A 16,936-nucleotide genomic window follows, 5' to 3' on the forward strand; every position below is an offset into this window, starting at 1 on the left:
ACTGTTACTTTAAACAAACATATAACAACAATTAAAAACCTTCTCCAGTCACAGTTTTTTTATATACCAGGCAGTGATCAAAATGAAAGAAATTGTTAATTTTTTGTCTGACTGGACAGTTAACAATTCTGCAGAGAAAAGTTAAAATTTGGTTCTGATTTTACCCACACTTTTCACAATTATTTTTGTCATTTATTCCCAAGAGGTTGTTGTTTGAAGAGGCATCATTGCTAAATATAGAAAGTAGTCTGTTGCATTTCCTGATGTTTTTTCAGTATCCATGTCTGTGGTTGTAGAATCTCTTAGTTGTATATCTGGGTTCTGTAAAAATAAGCTGTTTTGTGGCGGCACATTGGATGTTAGCTGTTTAGTAATGTGTAGCAAGTTGTGTTTGCTGTCAAATATTAAAACTTCCTGGCATATTAAAACTGTGTGCTGGATCAAGACTCAAACTCAGGACCTTCGGCTTTCACGGGTAAGTGCTCTACCGACTAAGCTACCCGAACATGACTCGTGACCTTTCCTCACAGCTAAACTTCTGCCATACCTCGTCTCCTACCTTCCAGACTTCGCAGGAGTTGTTCTCCTACGAAACTTGCAGGGCTAGCACTTCTGGAAGAAAGGATAATGTGGAGACTTGGCTTAACCACAGGCATATTTGTTGATTGAGATTTGTTGTGTGTTAAATTGCAGAGCTGCCATGTGTTGGTGGTGTATATCAAGTGATTTACCTCTTCTCTCTATGTACAACTTGAGAAAAACTGAACATATGATCTTGAAGACACCTGTTTGCTTACACCTATCCAGTTTGTTGCTACTGTGAGGCAAAACTAGCCTAATTTTTAAGAATTCATTTTTATGTCGTGTCTTAAAAAAGGACACTTTTTAAATCAAGACAGTTTTAAAACATTTCTTGTGAATGATTCTGTCAGTTACATAGCTGCTCCTTCCTTGACAAAATACAATAATTAATAGCATACAGAAGCATGATAAATGTAACACAACCAAGGCCCGAAAATACCTTAAAGGTGAAAGTAAATTAATGAAATGGATAGCCACAACATATATTTGCCATCCACAATTGACTGTGCACCTTAGCACAAATAAGAGGTAGCAAAAAATAAAATTACACCCTCAGTAATGCCATAATCCAGTGTGGGGTACAACGAACTTCAGAGCTCGTGCTCAGATCAGAAGTGAAGCAGGTTTTTTGGTCATCCATTTGTTGGAACGCAAGTGTACTGTGTACAGGAGCGACATGGTGACGGGGTCAAGCTGAAATTTTCAGGTCTCTTTGATGTAGAGACAGTGCAGAAAGACTTGGATGTTAGGCTTTGGAGGTAGACATGGTGGTGATAGGGGAAATGACACCTAGGGTTGACTTACAGGTCTGCTTTTTAATGCTTCTTCCCATGTTAGCAATGGATGTGCAGAAGAGTACAGACTCTGGTTTTCAGAAACGTAGATGAGGCTAACTAGAACGAATGGCCACCCCAGCCTATAACTTAAAGATGTGGTAATACTAGCCATCAGCTATGAAAGTGCCAGAGTCTACTGTTCTAATTGAACGCTTATGTTCAAGTACTTGTTACAGTGAGAGTGACATTCAGAAATGTAGATACATGTAGACAAATTATCTGTTGTAGGCTTATTCATCTGAAGTTGCTATCACTGGAAAACTCTTAATACTTGAACTCTGTCTTGCTTCGCATTTGAGGGCTTCTATGTAAGGTGTTAGGGTCTGTTTGCTTACAGGTGACATGTGACTGCATCTGTTTTTTACCTCCAGTTTACAGTCAGTGAGCATGAAATCAGGTATTTCCCAGTGTGTGTGACCTCTTAATGCACTGACCGAAGTGGCTTGCACTGTACACCTCTACCGAAGTTAAAAGGCTTAAACGAATATTCATACTCAGATGGTTTTTGTAAACTTCCATGATTCGTTCATTACACTAGGAACAGAAACAAAAAATGAATAAATTATGTCAATCTCTTCATTGGAGAAATCTCCTATGGAAGTATCAATGGCCTAAGAATGAAATTATCAAAATAAAATTAAAATTTACATTTCCACTGGACATTACTACTCTTGTCCACCACACACGGGTAACTGAATTTGCTAAATGACTCTGTGCCGAGTCAAACCTTATTGTAGATGGGGAAACTTGGATGAACTGTAAGGTGAGTTCATCCACACACAAAAAGCCAAGCGTCGATTCGGTGGCTTGGCATGACCGATTTTGTAGCAGCCAGGCCAGCTGAGCCACACCGGTCCGTGTGAATTTCTCCACACAAGGCAAGGTTTCGCTCAGTGCAGAACCATTTGGTCTGTTGGTTTGTGCATTTGTGGCAGCCTTAACATTTGTCATCGTTATTCGCACATAAATGCCTTTGTCATATTTGAGCATGTTTCTCTTTTTGCATTGTTGTATTTCTGTTTGTTGTAAGAATGAATTGCAGGTCTTAGGGTCCCATTTTCGCCTGAAATATCTGTTATGCTTTCTGTAAATGCATAGCAAATTACTTTCCACAGATATTTTCACACCATGTTCTTCCATATCTTTCTCCAGTCATACCATCTCACAACCACCATACTATTGAAACAGTGGGAGGATGAAGTAGAATTTAATATATGTGTGTTTTTACCAGTACTTCACGGCTTATTCTTAAAGATAACTTATTACTTTGTTATTGATCTGAAAATTCTAGCTTGCATCTGTATACTCTTCATGGGACAAGAACAAGAAGCTAATATATGTATCATCTTTCTGAGGAAAGATGTAAGTGCTGTGGAATGACGGTTGACTGTCGCAGAGTGCAGTATTTTATTTATTAGTTCGCATTGCTGGCATGTGTGAATGTAATGTTCTCTTTTGCTGTATTGCTTCTTACTTGAAATTTCTGTTAAGATATCGGACATGCATATTTTTGTCATTAATTCAAAATAAATATTTGGTTGTGGTTTGTTTTGGTTGTTCATGCCCCATCAGGTTTGTATCTAGTTCGTTCTTTTATAAAATATATTTATATGAATGATTTTGTTGATTGCCTGTAAACAAAAGGAGAGTTTGCCACATAGAGGTGGTGTTAAATGGCAGACTGGTACATATAAGTTGGATATCATTAAACTGTTGTACTAAGTCATCCTCCATCAGATGCACATGTAACCCTCCCCCCCCCCACATGCACATATGGCCACTCACAGTGCCCGGAAATTGTGTGTGCGCGTATTGCAACCGATGAAGGCCTTAGTCCAATAGCTTTATAATATCCACCAGAATTTTTATATGCTGTCTGCTGCTCAACACCACCTCTTTGTGGAGGGTAGCAATCTGTCCTAACTTGTATTGTTATATCATCCAACATTTGTTCATTGTTTAAAGAAGAATTCACAAAAGTTAAGCAATATAGTTTGAATTAAAAATGACAGCTCCTGTAGTGATGAAATTGTGCAAAAAACAATATTTGGAGGTCAGAAGTATAATTATCCTTACGTTCTTGTTTTTCAGGAGTTGCGCAGGCACATGTGCGCATGTGATTGCGCACATCTCTCTCTCTCTTGTTTTCATTAGTTTCTGACAGCTGTTTTGCCTGAGATTCTGTAGCTTGTGTTGGGCATATTGTCTCTTGTTACATGTACTTAAGTTCGTGTTTGTGAATGTAGATTGCTATTGCCTATTAGTGTTTGTCAGCTCTTAGTCTGATGCATGTTTCATGGGCTCCCCTTTTAATGAAATAATTTTTTTGTATAATCTTTGCTTCACTTACCGACTGGAAGCATGTGATACATGGAAATCAGTAGACATATTGACGTTAAATCATTACTGCTGCTCAGAATGGCTGCTTCAAGGATGCATGTCTTTTGTTTGTGTACCAAACAGGATTTTAATTCGCAAGAACAAGAATGATTTTGGTAGATTGGAGGAGTGGGAAGTGAATAAAAGTAACAAGCTGCCAAGGAGATTCTTATGGTATTGATATATCAATGTTGTTAAGAAAACTCTTTCAATTTATTTTTTTTTGAATCAGTAGTCAGCCAGTGGCATAGATCTGAAAACAGTTTCAAGTGCAATTCTGGTTTGTGTAACTATCAGCATGTAAGCTACACTTTATGCTGGGGTGGGTAATTGTTGTAGCTCAGGGGCCACTTTGTGGTAGCTGGGGTTATGGGAGGACTGCATGTATTAAAATGTTTGCATTCACTAGTTAACTTTGTATTTCAGAAAGGGTCAATTCTTCATTATACACTGGACATTCATCACCAATTGTACATTTTTTTTCAGTTTCATGGTTTCACTATCATTTATAATTTCCACAGATAATATGGAAATAGACCAGATCGGTGGAATAAAGCCGCACATTGTACTGTATGTGCAAATAATGTTGATACGCTTGGAACTCGGTGCTGTGGCTGATGGGAGAGGGTGTAAATCGGAAATGCCTTTACGATTACTCCCACTAGCAGCTGCACAAAGTGTCAGTGTGGTTTGCGTGAATAGTATCTACAATTCGCATGCATATTTAAGTGGCTGTCCTAGTGAAGACCTTCGGTCATCCACAGGAAGGAAATGTCAGTTCAATGAAGATTTCTCTGACAGTGATGATGGGCTGCACAAAAACCTGCAGTGTTGTGCATGTGGCCCACGGACCACTATTTGCTCACTCCTGGTTTAGTGTATGTGCTTATATGACATTCTTGTAATAAAATGAACAGCCTTCACTCAATTTCTTACTTTAAAAATTCGAGTGAGTGGAAAGATTTTTCAAAGAAATATTCCAACATTTGTCTCTTAAATTTTGGAGTTAACGCTTTTATTGACCATTGAAAGTGTATTGAACTTTTTGTACTTGAGTAGTGTAATTTTTCTGCACAAGTCTTTTTCTTTTATTTATCGTAGTTTGCTCGTGTTGTGGTCATGATTTGTCTTGTAGAGGGAGCAGCTTACTGGAAAAGCACTAAACGGGTAAGATGTACTGTGATGCCATTATGAGTATCTGCAGATTTTGGAAGGAATTTCTGCATGAATGTTTTGAATGGCCTCCTCTATAATTTGGATTACAGTGTACTCTCCATTATCTGTGGTAATTGGGGACATGAAAACAATGGATAATCAGTTCAAAAACAAAAATTACAGTGTCATAATTAAAATTACTTAAACGATTTTTACAATACATTCTACTTTATTCATTGTATAGTGTGCGAGAATAAGTTACTTACAAAAATAGTGTCCAAGCCAGTTTCACGTTACACTACACTACTTTGAAACAACATGATTCTGAATTGATTTCTGTCTCAGTGAGGAAGCTTGCCCTTCACATATCAAACTAAAAATTTCTTTTACACAACCCCAAATTGTCAGAAAGGGGAGCATCTTGCTGTTCCAGGTAGTCTTTGGCCCATTGCAGTGCTGATGCGTGCCCGATTGCTATTTTTGGAATTAGAGGAATGTTATCGTCTTCATTGCATTCACCTCCTCAGATTTCCGTTGAACTTGCTGAACAATAGCACTTTCACTCAACGTCCCGTGACCTTGCTCTGTGCGGTCCACATCAGACCTTTCAGAAATATTTTCTTTGTCAACCGCTTCATACAGTGGACTACTTCTCAAAACAGCAGCTAATACTGCTAATGAGCAGTCATTGTAATCACTGATTTCATCAATTTTAGGATTAAAGTTTTTCTATGACTTGGTTAAGGTTGAGGCCTTAGACACCTCATAAATTGCGTTTAGCACAGTCAATTGTTTCCAAAATGTTTGAAGATGGCTGCCTTCATCAATAAGTTTCTATAGAAGATTTACTCTATAAATTTTCTTCATGACAGCAATGATGTCCTGATCAGTTGGCTGAATTAAGGTTTCACAGTATGAGGTAAGGATTTTACAAATATCATCCCATCATCCGTTTTCAGAAAAAGTTCATTTGAATGCAATGGTGCATTGCCCAGTAACATTAAAACCCTTGCTGGTAGACCCTTGAATGCTAAATGTTCTTGCACCTGTGGCACTAAGCAGTTTTGGAACCATGTTTGAAATATTGTGAAGTCCATCCAAGCCCCTTTTGGTGAAAATAATGGAACTGTGAATTTCTTATCCTTTGAAACAGTGTGTTTTTTTAATCTTTATCTATTATATCAATCTTAACTTTATGTGATCCTGTACAACCGCACAGTTATCCTTCTCTTACTTGATTTATAACCAGGCGCACTACACCGTCACTAAAGCTAAAGTCTTTGTTCATAGACTCTTCCAAAACAGTCTGGTTTTATCGGTTTATTTGCATTGTATATTTTTGCTCCAGCTTTAAATTTTTGTCGTGCAGTAGTGCCCTGAAAATCATTACAAAATTCAAAAGCAACCTTATTATCTGCACTTTTGTTCTCGGATGGCGGTCTCCTGGGTACTGTGACTGACGCTGTTTAAATGTTATTAGTCAGCTGGAAGATGCATTAAAATCTTTCAATCACCAAGGTTTTGAAGAAAAACTGTGCCTGTTTGGTGCATATTGGGCCAGATACTTGTGTGCCGTCTGCTCTTTTCTACTGAAACCATTCCAACGTGGATTTATCCAGTTCTGCATATGCAAATATTTTTTGCAGCCTTATGCTTTGACAAAGCTTGAGACGAGTCAGAAATGCCAACAAACTCAATTACTTTGTCTGTGTTTTTCTGAATATCACGGATCATAGTTTTAAATTGTCAGCACAACACGTTTTCGTTTTTCAGACATTGTTTGGCACTAACAGAAACCAAATGACTACAGCAGCCATCATAAAAATATAGTCGAGCACTTGAGGGGTTCGAGCAGCACATTGTTTAATGCACTGGTGTTGCAACATGACGTTATTGTTCACTGGCAATCACTCCAGGGTATTTTCAGCAGCTTAAAAAAGTTGGGAGAAAGAGGCTGCAGATAATCCACAAAGTGGTAATTGAGAGTTTACTCTACTCACTTTCGAGCAACTGTTCAGTAGATACTAAGTGATACTCTTTTAACTTAATGATGGTGCAGTACGTGTAACAGTATGTGCTATTTGTGTCTTGGTATCTTGCAGTCAGTCAAGGATTCAGCACACAGTTAATTTGAAGACTGCAAGACATACACTAGTGTAAATAATTTAGGAGTAAAGGAGACCACTCTCTGCATAGCAGAAGCATTGATTCATTGACAGACACACAAAAAAGTAATAAAACTTACTATATTCCAGAATAAATTCTTTGTGTATTTGTACTCTACCGTAACAATCTCCTCTATCCTACTGTGCCCACACTTCCCAACAGTTTTCCCCTCCTGTGTCCTGTCACCCTCTCTCAGTCCATGTCTCCACATCGTCTCCTGTGCTGCACTCCACTGCCTCCAGTACCTGTACATCTGTGACACCATCCTTCCCTCCTGCATTCCTAGCCAGCAAACCTGGTGCCTCTCCCTGAGCCACTAGCTATCGACACCAAGCTCTCACCCTACCCTCCCCTAACCTACCCTACCCACCGAAATGCAGTTGTGGCAGTGCCTGTCCAGGTGGCACAATGTAGGGGCACGTGTGTGTGTGTGTGTGTGTGTGTGTGTGTGTGTGTGTGTGTGTGTGTGTGTTTTGCACTAACTTCCAATTGTCTAAAAACCATGTACAGACCAACAGATTCCCTTTTTGGTGGATGGTAATAAAAGTTCTTCTCACATTAAGAATCTGTTGTAAGTAGTATCACTTCTGGTAATGGTATAATTAAAGCTGCAGACACACTGTTAATTTCTATAAGTATTTTAAATCTGAGCTTGCTTTGATACGAACAATTTGTTTCCATTGTCATCAGGCAGGGCCGGGTTGAAAACATTTTTTCACACAAGCAGCTTACCGTTTGCCCCCCTCCGCCCCTGTCCCTCATAAACTTTCACCAGTAATTGGACATCCCTGGTGCTCCTTTCGGTGTGACCCAAGCGGCTGCTACTAATTGCAATCCATACCGTATAGAAGTCTTACCGCTGAAGCACTTCTGACGTCCCTCTCAGCCTAGTGCTCCCAACTTGCTTGTGGCTTGTGTTGCTTGGGTCTCAAACTGGCCTTGTATCAAGGAAGTCATCATTTCTGGCATCAGCAAAAAATAAATTCCTTTGAATTTTAGGAAACGGAATGATTGAAAGGTCTGCAGACGACCAATTTTTCATGATTTTTATACAGGGTGACAATTACTGAACTGTGTGAAAAAAAAACATAAATTAGTTACAAACTATGGCATGCACACACTTTAGTCAACATGTAAATGTCACTACAGTTATTTGGATTTAGGTTATGACATATTCAATATGCCTGCCGTCTTTGGTGAAGATCCCAAAGTGTCCTCCAGGACATCAAACAGTCTCCCGCTTTGATGGGTCAAGCTCCGTCTTGCGTGAACCACATCTTGTCAAAATCAGGGTCACTTCAGATAATGGGAATGAAATCGTCTACCAAAACCTTCACGTACTGTTTGGTAGTCACTGGACCATCAAGGAATATCACACCGGTTGTTCCATGACTGGACATTGCACGCCACGAAGTCACTCATTGAGGGTGAAGAGACTACTCGATTGTGGCATGCTGATTCTCAGTCCCCCCCGTATGCGCCAATTTTGTTGATTGAGGTACCCACCAAAATGAAAGTGGGCTTCCTCGCTAAACCAAACCATATTCATGTCAAAGTCCTCTTCGTCAATTCTGTGGACAGTAGTATTGGCGGAACACAACTGCTGCTCCATGGTCCTGGGGCTTAATGATTGATGGGTTTGAATTTTGTGCGGGAAGAGATGTAGGTCTTCAAAAACAATTTGTCGCAGTGCCTCACAGTTGATTCCCACCTGTTGTGGAGCTCGAGTGATTGATTTCCTGGGGCTGGTTTGAAACACAGCACATGTCTTCTCAATGTTTTCAGGCATTTTCACCCTTTTTGGGTGACTGACATTGCCAACTCTGTCATCATGAACACTATCCGTTATCTCAAACTTGTGAATCATGTTCTTGGTTGTTAGCACACTTGGACAGGTTGTCTTCAACTTCAACTCATTCGCAAACTTCCTTTGAGCCACAGTAAGGCTGTTACTGCTCCCATAGTAGGTCTTCACAAGCACTATATCCTCAGGCACGCTGTACTGTGACATTTTCACGTGCAAATGGCCAATAACAAGAAGCTGCGTGCACATGCACATACTAATTCCCACCATGCCCCGCACCCAGCCATGCAGTTTGAACGTCCTAATGTGAACTGTTCAGAAGTTATGACGATTTTATTTCGTATAGTTCTATAATTGTCATCTTTTGTTGTAGGAATGCAGTGTAAACATAAATTATGTAACTTTTTCTATTTGTTATGTATCAAGTCTACTGCATTGCTATCTTTTTAAGAGTTTTAGGGTCAGCACATGGTATGTGATGAAGTGGTCTCCAGTGCACAGTTTTGGAGACATGTGTCAGTTGCTGTTAGATCATTCCGGTGATGAGAAAAGCACTGATCATTAGAGCAATAAAGACAACTTGAACATGAAAGTGGGTTGCATACGTATAATTTGCTCAGCTCAAGTATTTATTTTCGTCACTCAAGTATTTATTTTTTTTGTTTGGAGTTGAAATTTCCTGCCACAGAGTGTAATTGCCTTGCATCTTCTGTTCATGTGTGTTTCATATTAGCAACTGATTTCAGCCATGTGTTGGCTTGTCTGAGTTGTGATTTTGACACCCTTAAAGGAGACGACAGAATATGTAGCATAAAATCATTCTGATTGTCAGTTGAAGGTCTCACCTTGTGAAGAATTTTCTTCCTAGCCTGTTCAATTCTAGATTTTATCTATCACTTGGAGTCACTTCTTTGGCCAAAGGTGGTATTTGAAGGAAGAGTTATATTTTTAAAATAGTATTGTAGGACCAACAAATTTGTCTTGCACACAATACGCTGTACCGTGTACATCACTGAATCTAAGTTATTGTGACATTCAAGGTGATGTATCCTTCCTTTAAAAAAATCTACCAAGTCATCATTGATCCATATATGTGACATGCAATCAAATTGTGTTTCAAGCAGTGCCCAGTCTCACTTCGTTTTTACTATTAGTCGTACCCCAGTTGTTCAGCAGTTAGCTGGTCCTTATCTTCCTTACATTAAGTCTGTAAATCATTAATCATAAATTTTTTGCAACATCAAATGTGTAAAGTAACTACCCCATGTTGTAGTGATTGAATCTGTAATGTTAGCTTTAAGCAAAGTAGCAGAATAAGGGTGCACTTTCTCATGCATTTAAGTAACAGAAGTGTGACATTGGCATTTGAGTTTTTTCCTTGTCTTTTTTTTCCCCCCTGCCCAAGTTACAACTTCACTATATTGAATGAGTAAACAAAATAAAGATTTAGTGAAGTCAGTGTTAACAATGTGTTAACAATGTGTTAATGTGTACTGTGGACATATTGCGAGATATAATATGGAAGTTCAAAATGATATTGCCAGTAGTTTTGATTGAAATTGCTTTGTCTTATATATATATATATATATATATATATATATATATATATATATATATATATATATATATATATATATTATTTAGCTCTTTGCAGCAGTGTTTTAACAGATTTGCATCGTTCAACAGCGCCACTCAAGTCCACAGTTACTTATAATTTTAGCAATTACAGGAATTTTTCCTTAACTTCATTTACGATGAACCAACAGGATCAAGGCATGGAGTACGGAGGATACCACACTCATCACGTGGCGTTGGAGGACCTAGAGCTAGAAGATCGAACATGCACTTCAGGTATATACTACGTGACCTCCTCCTGAATTTTGCAGTGTTTGTGTTTTGGAATGATCTTGAATGTTTTGATAGGATATGATTAAAATAGCATTTGCCTAAAATATTGTGAAAGAAATACCGCATTACCAAACTATCAATATTTATAGTAGTAAGAGCAAGTCACCATTGTGAACAAACAGGAAATGTATTTGAGTCAGAGAGGATTAGTGTAAAGTGAGAGGAGGGAAGGGGTGTTCTACAGTTCTGTTCTAGGTACAGTGTCCAAATATAAGCCACACTATTAATAATGAGGGGAGTGGGGCGGGCAGAAAAAAATTTGTCACATTATTAATTTACAGCTATTCACAATATCCACTCTTAATGACATTTTATTTTTTGTTACTCAGCTTCTTAATCACAGTTTTCACTGTTGTCACTCTTAAATTCACTACCAGTATTTGTTTTATCGCTGTCAGTATTTTCATCAATCTCCTCCCAGAGTACATTGTGAGATGGAGTATGTGGATGATACTGTTCTAAAAGCCAGTCAGAATATTGTTTTCAGAGGCAGTCATTAAGTGGTTTTTTCGTATTATTATATCAACCATCTCACTTTCGAAGTCATGCCTCCAGGTATAACAACTTGGTCTGTCTTCAAAGCAGCAACTTAACTTTTGGTGGGAGAGGACCTTTACAGACATCTAGCACTGACGCTATTCTCATACTGAGTAGTACACTGGGTTTGTGATTTCAAAACACATAGGCAGATCAAAATTATTTATGTTGTCATGCAGCATCATTCTTGGCAACAAATCATTTTCCTCTTGCAGAAATTTTTCCCTGAGCAAATTTTAACTATTCACAATAACATGGAAAGGAAAAAGGGGGGGGGGGGGGGAGCTATCTAGTATATAGGGTAAGATTTGAGTTTCTCTATAAAATAACCTTGCCATCTATGTGGTAGTGAAGTATAGTGTCAGGTAGAAAAGCCACTTGTACACATAAACATGTGGCACTAACAAATACTGCCACAGAATTTTGTCTGTGGTATACCATACTCACAATTTCCAAGGCTTTTAAATAGATTATTTGTTGAGAGGTAGGAACCCCATCTTTACTTTCATATGGTACTTTGGAAAAGACCCCAGTTTCAAGTTACAGAGCTCTGAAGGATTTTCTTAATCAGACAACAGTTTGCAGGTTGTTCTCCAGTGCTCTGCAATGCCACAAATTAGATTCATCCAAACACTACATTTTGCGAGCTTCTCTCTGTTAGAGTTCTTCTTTCCATAACAAATAACAGCAAGTTTGAAATTTGAATTGTAACTGTGTCAAATTCCAAAGTTGTTAGATTATGGTTTTCTTTCAGTTCACTACTCATTGCCGAAGATTCAGATTTACTCCTTAGAGGAAAGCTCTGCCTGCCCTGCCCTGTACTGTAAAATAAGGGAACTGTGAGTGCAGTAATAGTCACTATCTAACCTAAATGAAACTCCTCCCCCCCCCCCCCCCCCCCCCCCAGGGGGCTCACGGTCCTTTCGTGAGTACATGCTGGGGGAGCACGGGGCCCCGAGCTATTGCAGCCTTCCTTCTTTCCTGGGCTGCATTTCCTTTCCCTTCCCCGCCTTTCCTGTCCTTGCTCTTTCCCCTTTACCGTCTCCTCTCCCTCTCTTGGTGTCCTTGTTTATGTTGGTCCCGCTATCCTCCTGGTTATGTTGGCTTTACAATTTGGTTTTATTGCGTAACTACCTCATCCTTTTGACATTGCCTGGTCCCTCTCTGGGGTTTGATCTCCATTGCTAAATTTCTGTTCCGTAGTGTGAATGTAGTCAAATTAAGTCGGGTGATGCTGAGGGAATTAGATTAGGAAATGAGACACTTAAAGTAGTAAAGGAATTTTGCTATTTGGGGAGAAAAATAACTGATGATGGTTGAAGTAGAGAGGATATAAAATGTAGACTGGCAATGGCAAGGAAAGTGTTTCTGAAGAAGAGAAATTTGTTAACATCGAGTATAGATTTAAGTGTCAGGAAGTCGTTTCTGAAAGTATTTGTATGGAGTGTAGCCATGTATGGAAGTGAAACATGGACGATAAATAGTTTGGACAAGAAGAGAATAGAAGCTTTCGAAATGTGGTGCTACAGAAGAATGCTGAAGATTCGATGGGTAGATCACATAACTAATAAGGAGGTATTGAATAGAATTGGGGAGAACAGGAGTTTGTGGCGCAACTTGACAAGAAGAAGGGTCCGGTTGGTAGGACATGTTCTGAGGCATCAAGGGATAACAAATTTAGCATTGGAGGGCAGCGTGGAGGGTAAAAATTGTAGAGGGAGACCAAGAGATGAATACACTAAGCAGATTCAGAAGGATGTAGGTTGCAGTAGGTACAGGGAGATGAAGAAGCTTGCACAGGATAGGGTAGCATGGGGAGCTGCATCAAACCAGTCTCAGGACTGAAGACTACAAAAACAACAGTGTGAGCCATTTGGGGAAGAGCGCTTTACCTAGTATCTCTGACGTGCGCCCTCCTAGTACATTCCACCTTTTCTTTCACGTCATTATCTGATGCTAGGGTACAGAACCAGCACGGTAGCCAGCCCGTGTGGTGGGATCGCTATGTACTCTTTTGGTTGAGCCCCCTGAAAACACGGGGATCACACTTCTGATACCTGAGCTGTGACCTCCTCATGTAAGCCTAGGAGTGGTTGCTTGTCCTCCTGGAGCATCGGAATTCCTGCCAATGGCCGCCGTGCCAGACGGCCCTTGCTGTGGCTGGGTGGCACCCTTGGGAGAGTCCCTGACTGGAGCGGGAGGTATCAGGGCAGATGCTATGCAAATGAAATGCATATGGATCCAGAACTCTGGTCGTTCTTCTACGACCATGTCTTTGCCTGGAAATGATTCTTTTAGTGCTTCTTCTTCTGCCCCTTTGGTCTTCCCTTCCATGGCTACCCTTGGGAGGAGGGTCAGGCTCGTCGACTAGGGGCGAAACCTTTCCCCCACTATCTGGTTTGCACCAGGACTGATGGAGATACTTTCACCAATACCAAACCCTTATTTTTTGTGGAACACATTGAAGACAAGTTTGGCGAAGTGGACTCTCTGAGCAAGATGTGATCGGGTTCGTTATTGATCAAAACTGCTTCAGCTGCCCAGTCTGCGGCCCTTCATGCCTGTAACCATCTTGGCACAATTCCTGTTTCCGTTACCCCCCACCAGTCTTTGAATATGGTACAAGATGTAATTTTTCACAGGAACCTCATCCTTCAAACTGATGAGGAACTCAGGGACAATCTCGGACGGCGGGATGTTCACTTCATTCAGCGTGTTCAGAAGGGTCCAAAGGACAATCGCTTTGATACTGGTGCCTTTATCCTGGCCTTTGAAGGGGATACCTTCCCTGAGAAGGTCAAGATTATGGTTTATCGATGTGACGTGAAGCAGTACATCCTACCACACTGACATGTTTTAAGTGCTTGCGTTTTGGCCACATGTCTTCCCGCCGTTCGCAGGCCCCTCTCTGTGGTGACTGTGGACATCCACTCCATGAGGGGAGTTCCTGTGTTCGCCCTCCTCTGTGTGTTAATTTTCATGGGAATCATTCTATACGTTCACCGGATTGCCCAGTTTATAGGAAGGAAAATAAGACGGGAGTTTAAGTCCGTGGGCCCCCAGGTCGCCCGATCTCTTTCTGTTCCAGATCTTGCTGTAGTTGGCTCCTTTTTGCCACACAGCCCTCCTCAATCTCAAACAGGAAAGAACAAGAAACATAAGTCCCAGGACAAGGAGCCTCTGGTGTCGCCAAAGGTCCCGTCCCCACCTTCGCAACCTGACTCTGACCTGTTGTTCATGGATGTTGGCCCCCTTCTTGTCGGTAACAGGTGGTGACCTGGAAGCATGACTGGCTTTAGCCTGTTCACCACCCATTTGAATCGTCATTCTGTGGTTATCCAATGGAATTGTAATGGATATTACTGTTACCTTCCAGAGTTGAAATCCCTTATTTCGTTTTACTCTGCAGCTTGTGTGATTCTGCAGGAATCTCATTTTACTGATGATCACTCACTGACTCTCCTTGGGTTCCATGCTTCCTGCCGAAACCGGGTCGGACCCCTGCGGGCCTCTGGTGGCATTTGTGCGTTGGTCTGTACGGATGTTGCTAGCACATGGATTCCTCTTCAAACTGCATTGGAAGCAGGTGCTGTTAGGATCCACCTGGACTCCGAGGTCACGGTTTGCAATCTTTATCTCCCTCCTGACAGGACTCTTACACCTGCTGCCTTAACTGCCCTTCTTCAGCAACTTCCTCCTCCCTTCCTCCGTCTCGGGGATTTTGATGCTCATGATCCCTTGTGGGGCAGTTGATTTCCATCTAGTTGGGATCTTCTCATAGACCAGTTTCTTGCAGACCACGACTTCTGCATTCTTAATGATGTCCCCCCTACTCATTTCAGTGCCGTCCGCCCCCGGTAGCTGAGTGGTCAGTGCGACAGGCTGTCAATCCAAAGGGCCCCGGTTCGATTCCCGGCTGGGTCGGAGATTTTCTCTGCTCAGGGACTGGGTGTTGTGTTGTCCTAATCATCATCATATCATCCCCATTGACGCGCAAGTCGCCGAAGTGGCGTCAAATCGAAAGACTTGCACCAGGCGAGCGGTCTACCCAACGGGAGGCCCTCGTCACACGACATTTCATTTCATTTCAGTGTCAGTCATGGTACCTTTTCTGCCATTGATCTTTCTTTCTTCTCCCTCCCTCCCTCCCTTCCTCCCTCCTTCCTTCCTTTCATTCCACTGGTCGCCACACGATGACCTATGTGATAATGACCGCTTCCCGTCTATTCTCTCGCTCCCTTCCCTCTACCTGATGGACAAGTTACCTCATTGGTCTTTCCAACACGCCGATTGACCTCTATACACTGCACAGGTCGTTCTTTCTCCCTGTGTCGGGTTGTATTTATGACGTCCTCCGTTACGTGTCTGAGCGATTGTTCGCGCCGCTAGCCTTACTATCCCAAGCTCATCCAGACCATTTCGCCGCCGACAAGTCCCATGCTGGAGTCCGGCCATTGCTGCTGCCATCCGTGATGGCCATCGAGCTGTGCAACACCTTAAGAGGCACCCATCCGCTGTCAATCATATTACCTGTAAATGCCTTCATGCCAAAGCCCATTACATAATCAAACGGAGCAAACGAGTATGTTGGGAACTCTTTGTTTCTTCCCTCGATTCTACTGTCCCCATGTCATGAGTATGGACCACACTTCGCTCTATCCAAGGTTGCCATCGGCACTCTTGCCCTCCTGGGCCTTGCCCTCCCGGATGGCCTTTGCACAGACCCATTGATTCTCGTGGAACATCGTGCGACCCATTTTGCAACAGCATCAACTTCCTATCCGGCTGCTTTCCTTCACCAGAAATAGCGAACCAAAGCTTCCGCCATATGTTTTACCCCTTGTCAGTCAGAATCTTACAACGAACCTTTTACTGAATGGGAACTCCTTTCCGCACTTTCTTCTTCTCATGATAAGGTCCCCGGCACAGACTACATTCATAACCAATTGCTTCAACATCTCAGTGCTCCACAATGACATCTTCTCCGGGTGTTTAACCGTATTTGGCTCCAGGGCAACTTCCCTTCTCAATGGAGGGATAGCATTGTGGTTCCCATCCTTAAGCCTGGTAAGAACCCCCTGAACCCCCTGTTTGTCGAAAGCTATCGGCCAATTAGTCTGACAAATGTTGTTTGGAAGTTACTTGAACGGATGGTAGCCTGTCGGCTCAGTTGGTTAATCGAATCTCGGGATCTATTGTCCACTTACCAGTGTGGCTTCCGAGAGGGACAGTCTGCGATCGATCACTTACTTCGCTTGGAATCCGCAGTTCGGTAGGCTTTTTCCCAGCACCGCCATTTGGTTGCAGTATTTTTCAACCTTCACAAGGCCTATGACACGGCTTGGCGCCATCACATCTTACTTACACTTCATGAGTGGGGTCTTCGGGGCCCACTCCCAATTTTTATCTGCCAGTTCCTGTTCCATCAGTCGTTCAGGGTTCGGGTTGGTACTGTTTTTAGTTCTCCATGGACCCTGGAGAATGGCATCCTACAGGTTCCGTATTGAGTGTACTTCTTTTCCTCATTGCTGTAGATGCACTTGTCGCATCCGTCGGTCCTTTGGTCACC

At 41.6% G+C, this 16,936-nt stretch overlaps 1 protein-coding gene across 1 annotated transcript in view; it reads left to right on the top strand.

Moving 5' to 3' along the window:
* Window positions 1-16,936, top strand: part of LOC124794888 (E3 ubiquitin-protein ligase KCMF1-like) — a 93,125-nt gene that overhangs the window by 56,614 nt on the left and 19,575 nt on the right. Inside the window, 1 exon segment of the mRNA XM_047258584.1 lies at window positions 10,676-10,773. Coding sequence (XP_047114540.1) covers window positions 10,676-10,773 — 98 coding nt within the window.

Source organism: Schistocerca piceifrons, chromosome 4 (assembly GCF_021461385.2).
Source record: "Schistocerca piceifrons isolate TAMUIC-IGC-003096 chromosome 4, iqSchPice1.1, whole genome shotgun sequence".
Lineage (NCBI taxonomy): Eukaryota > Metazoa > Arthropoda > Insecta > Orthoptera > Acrididae > Schistocerca > Schistocerca piceifrons.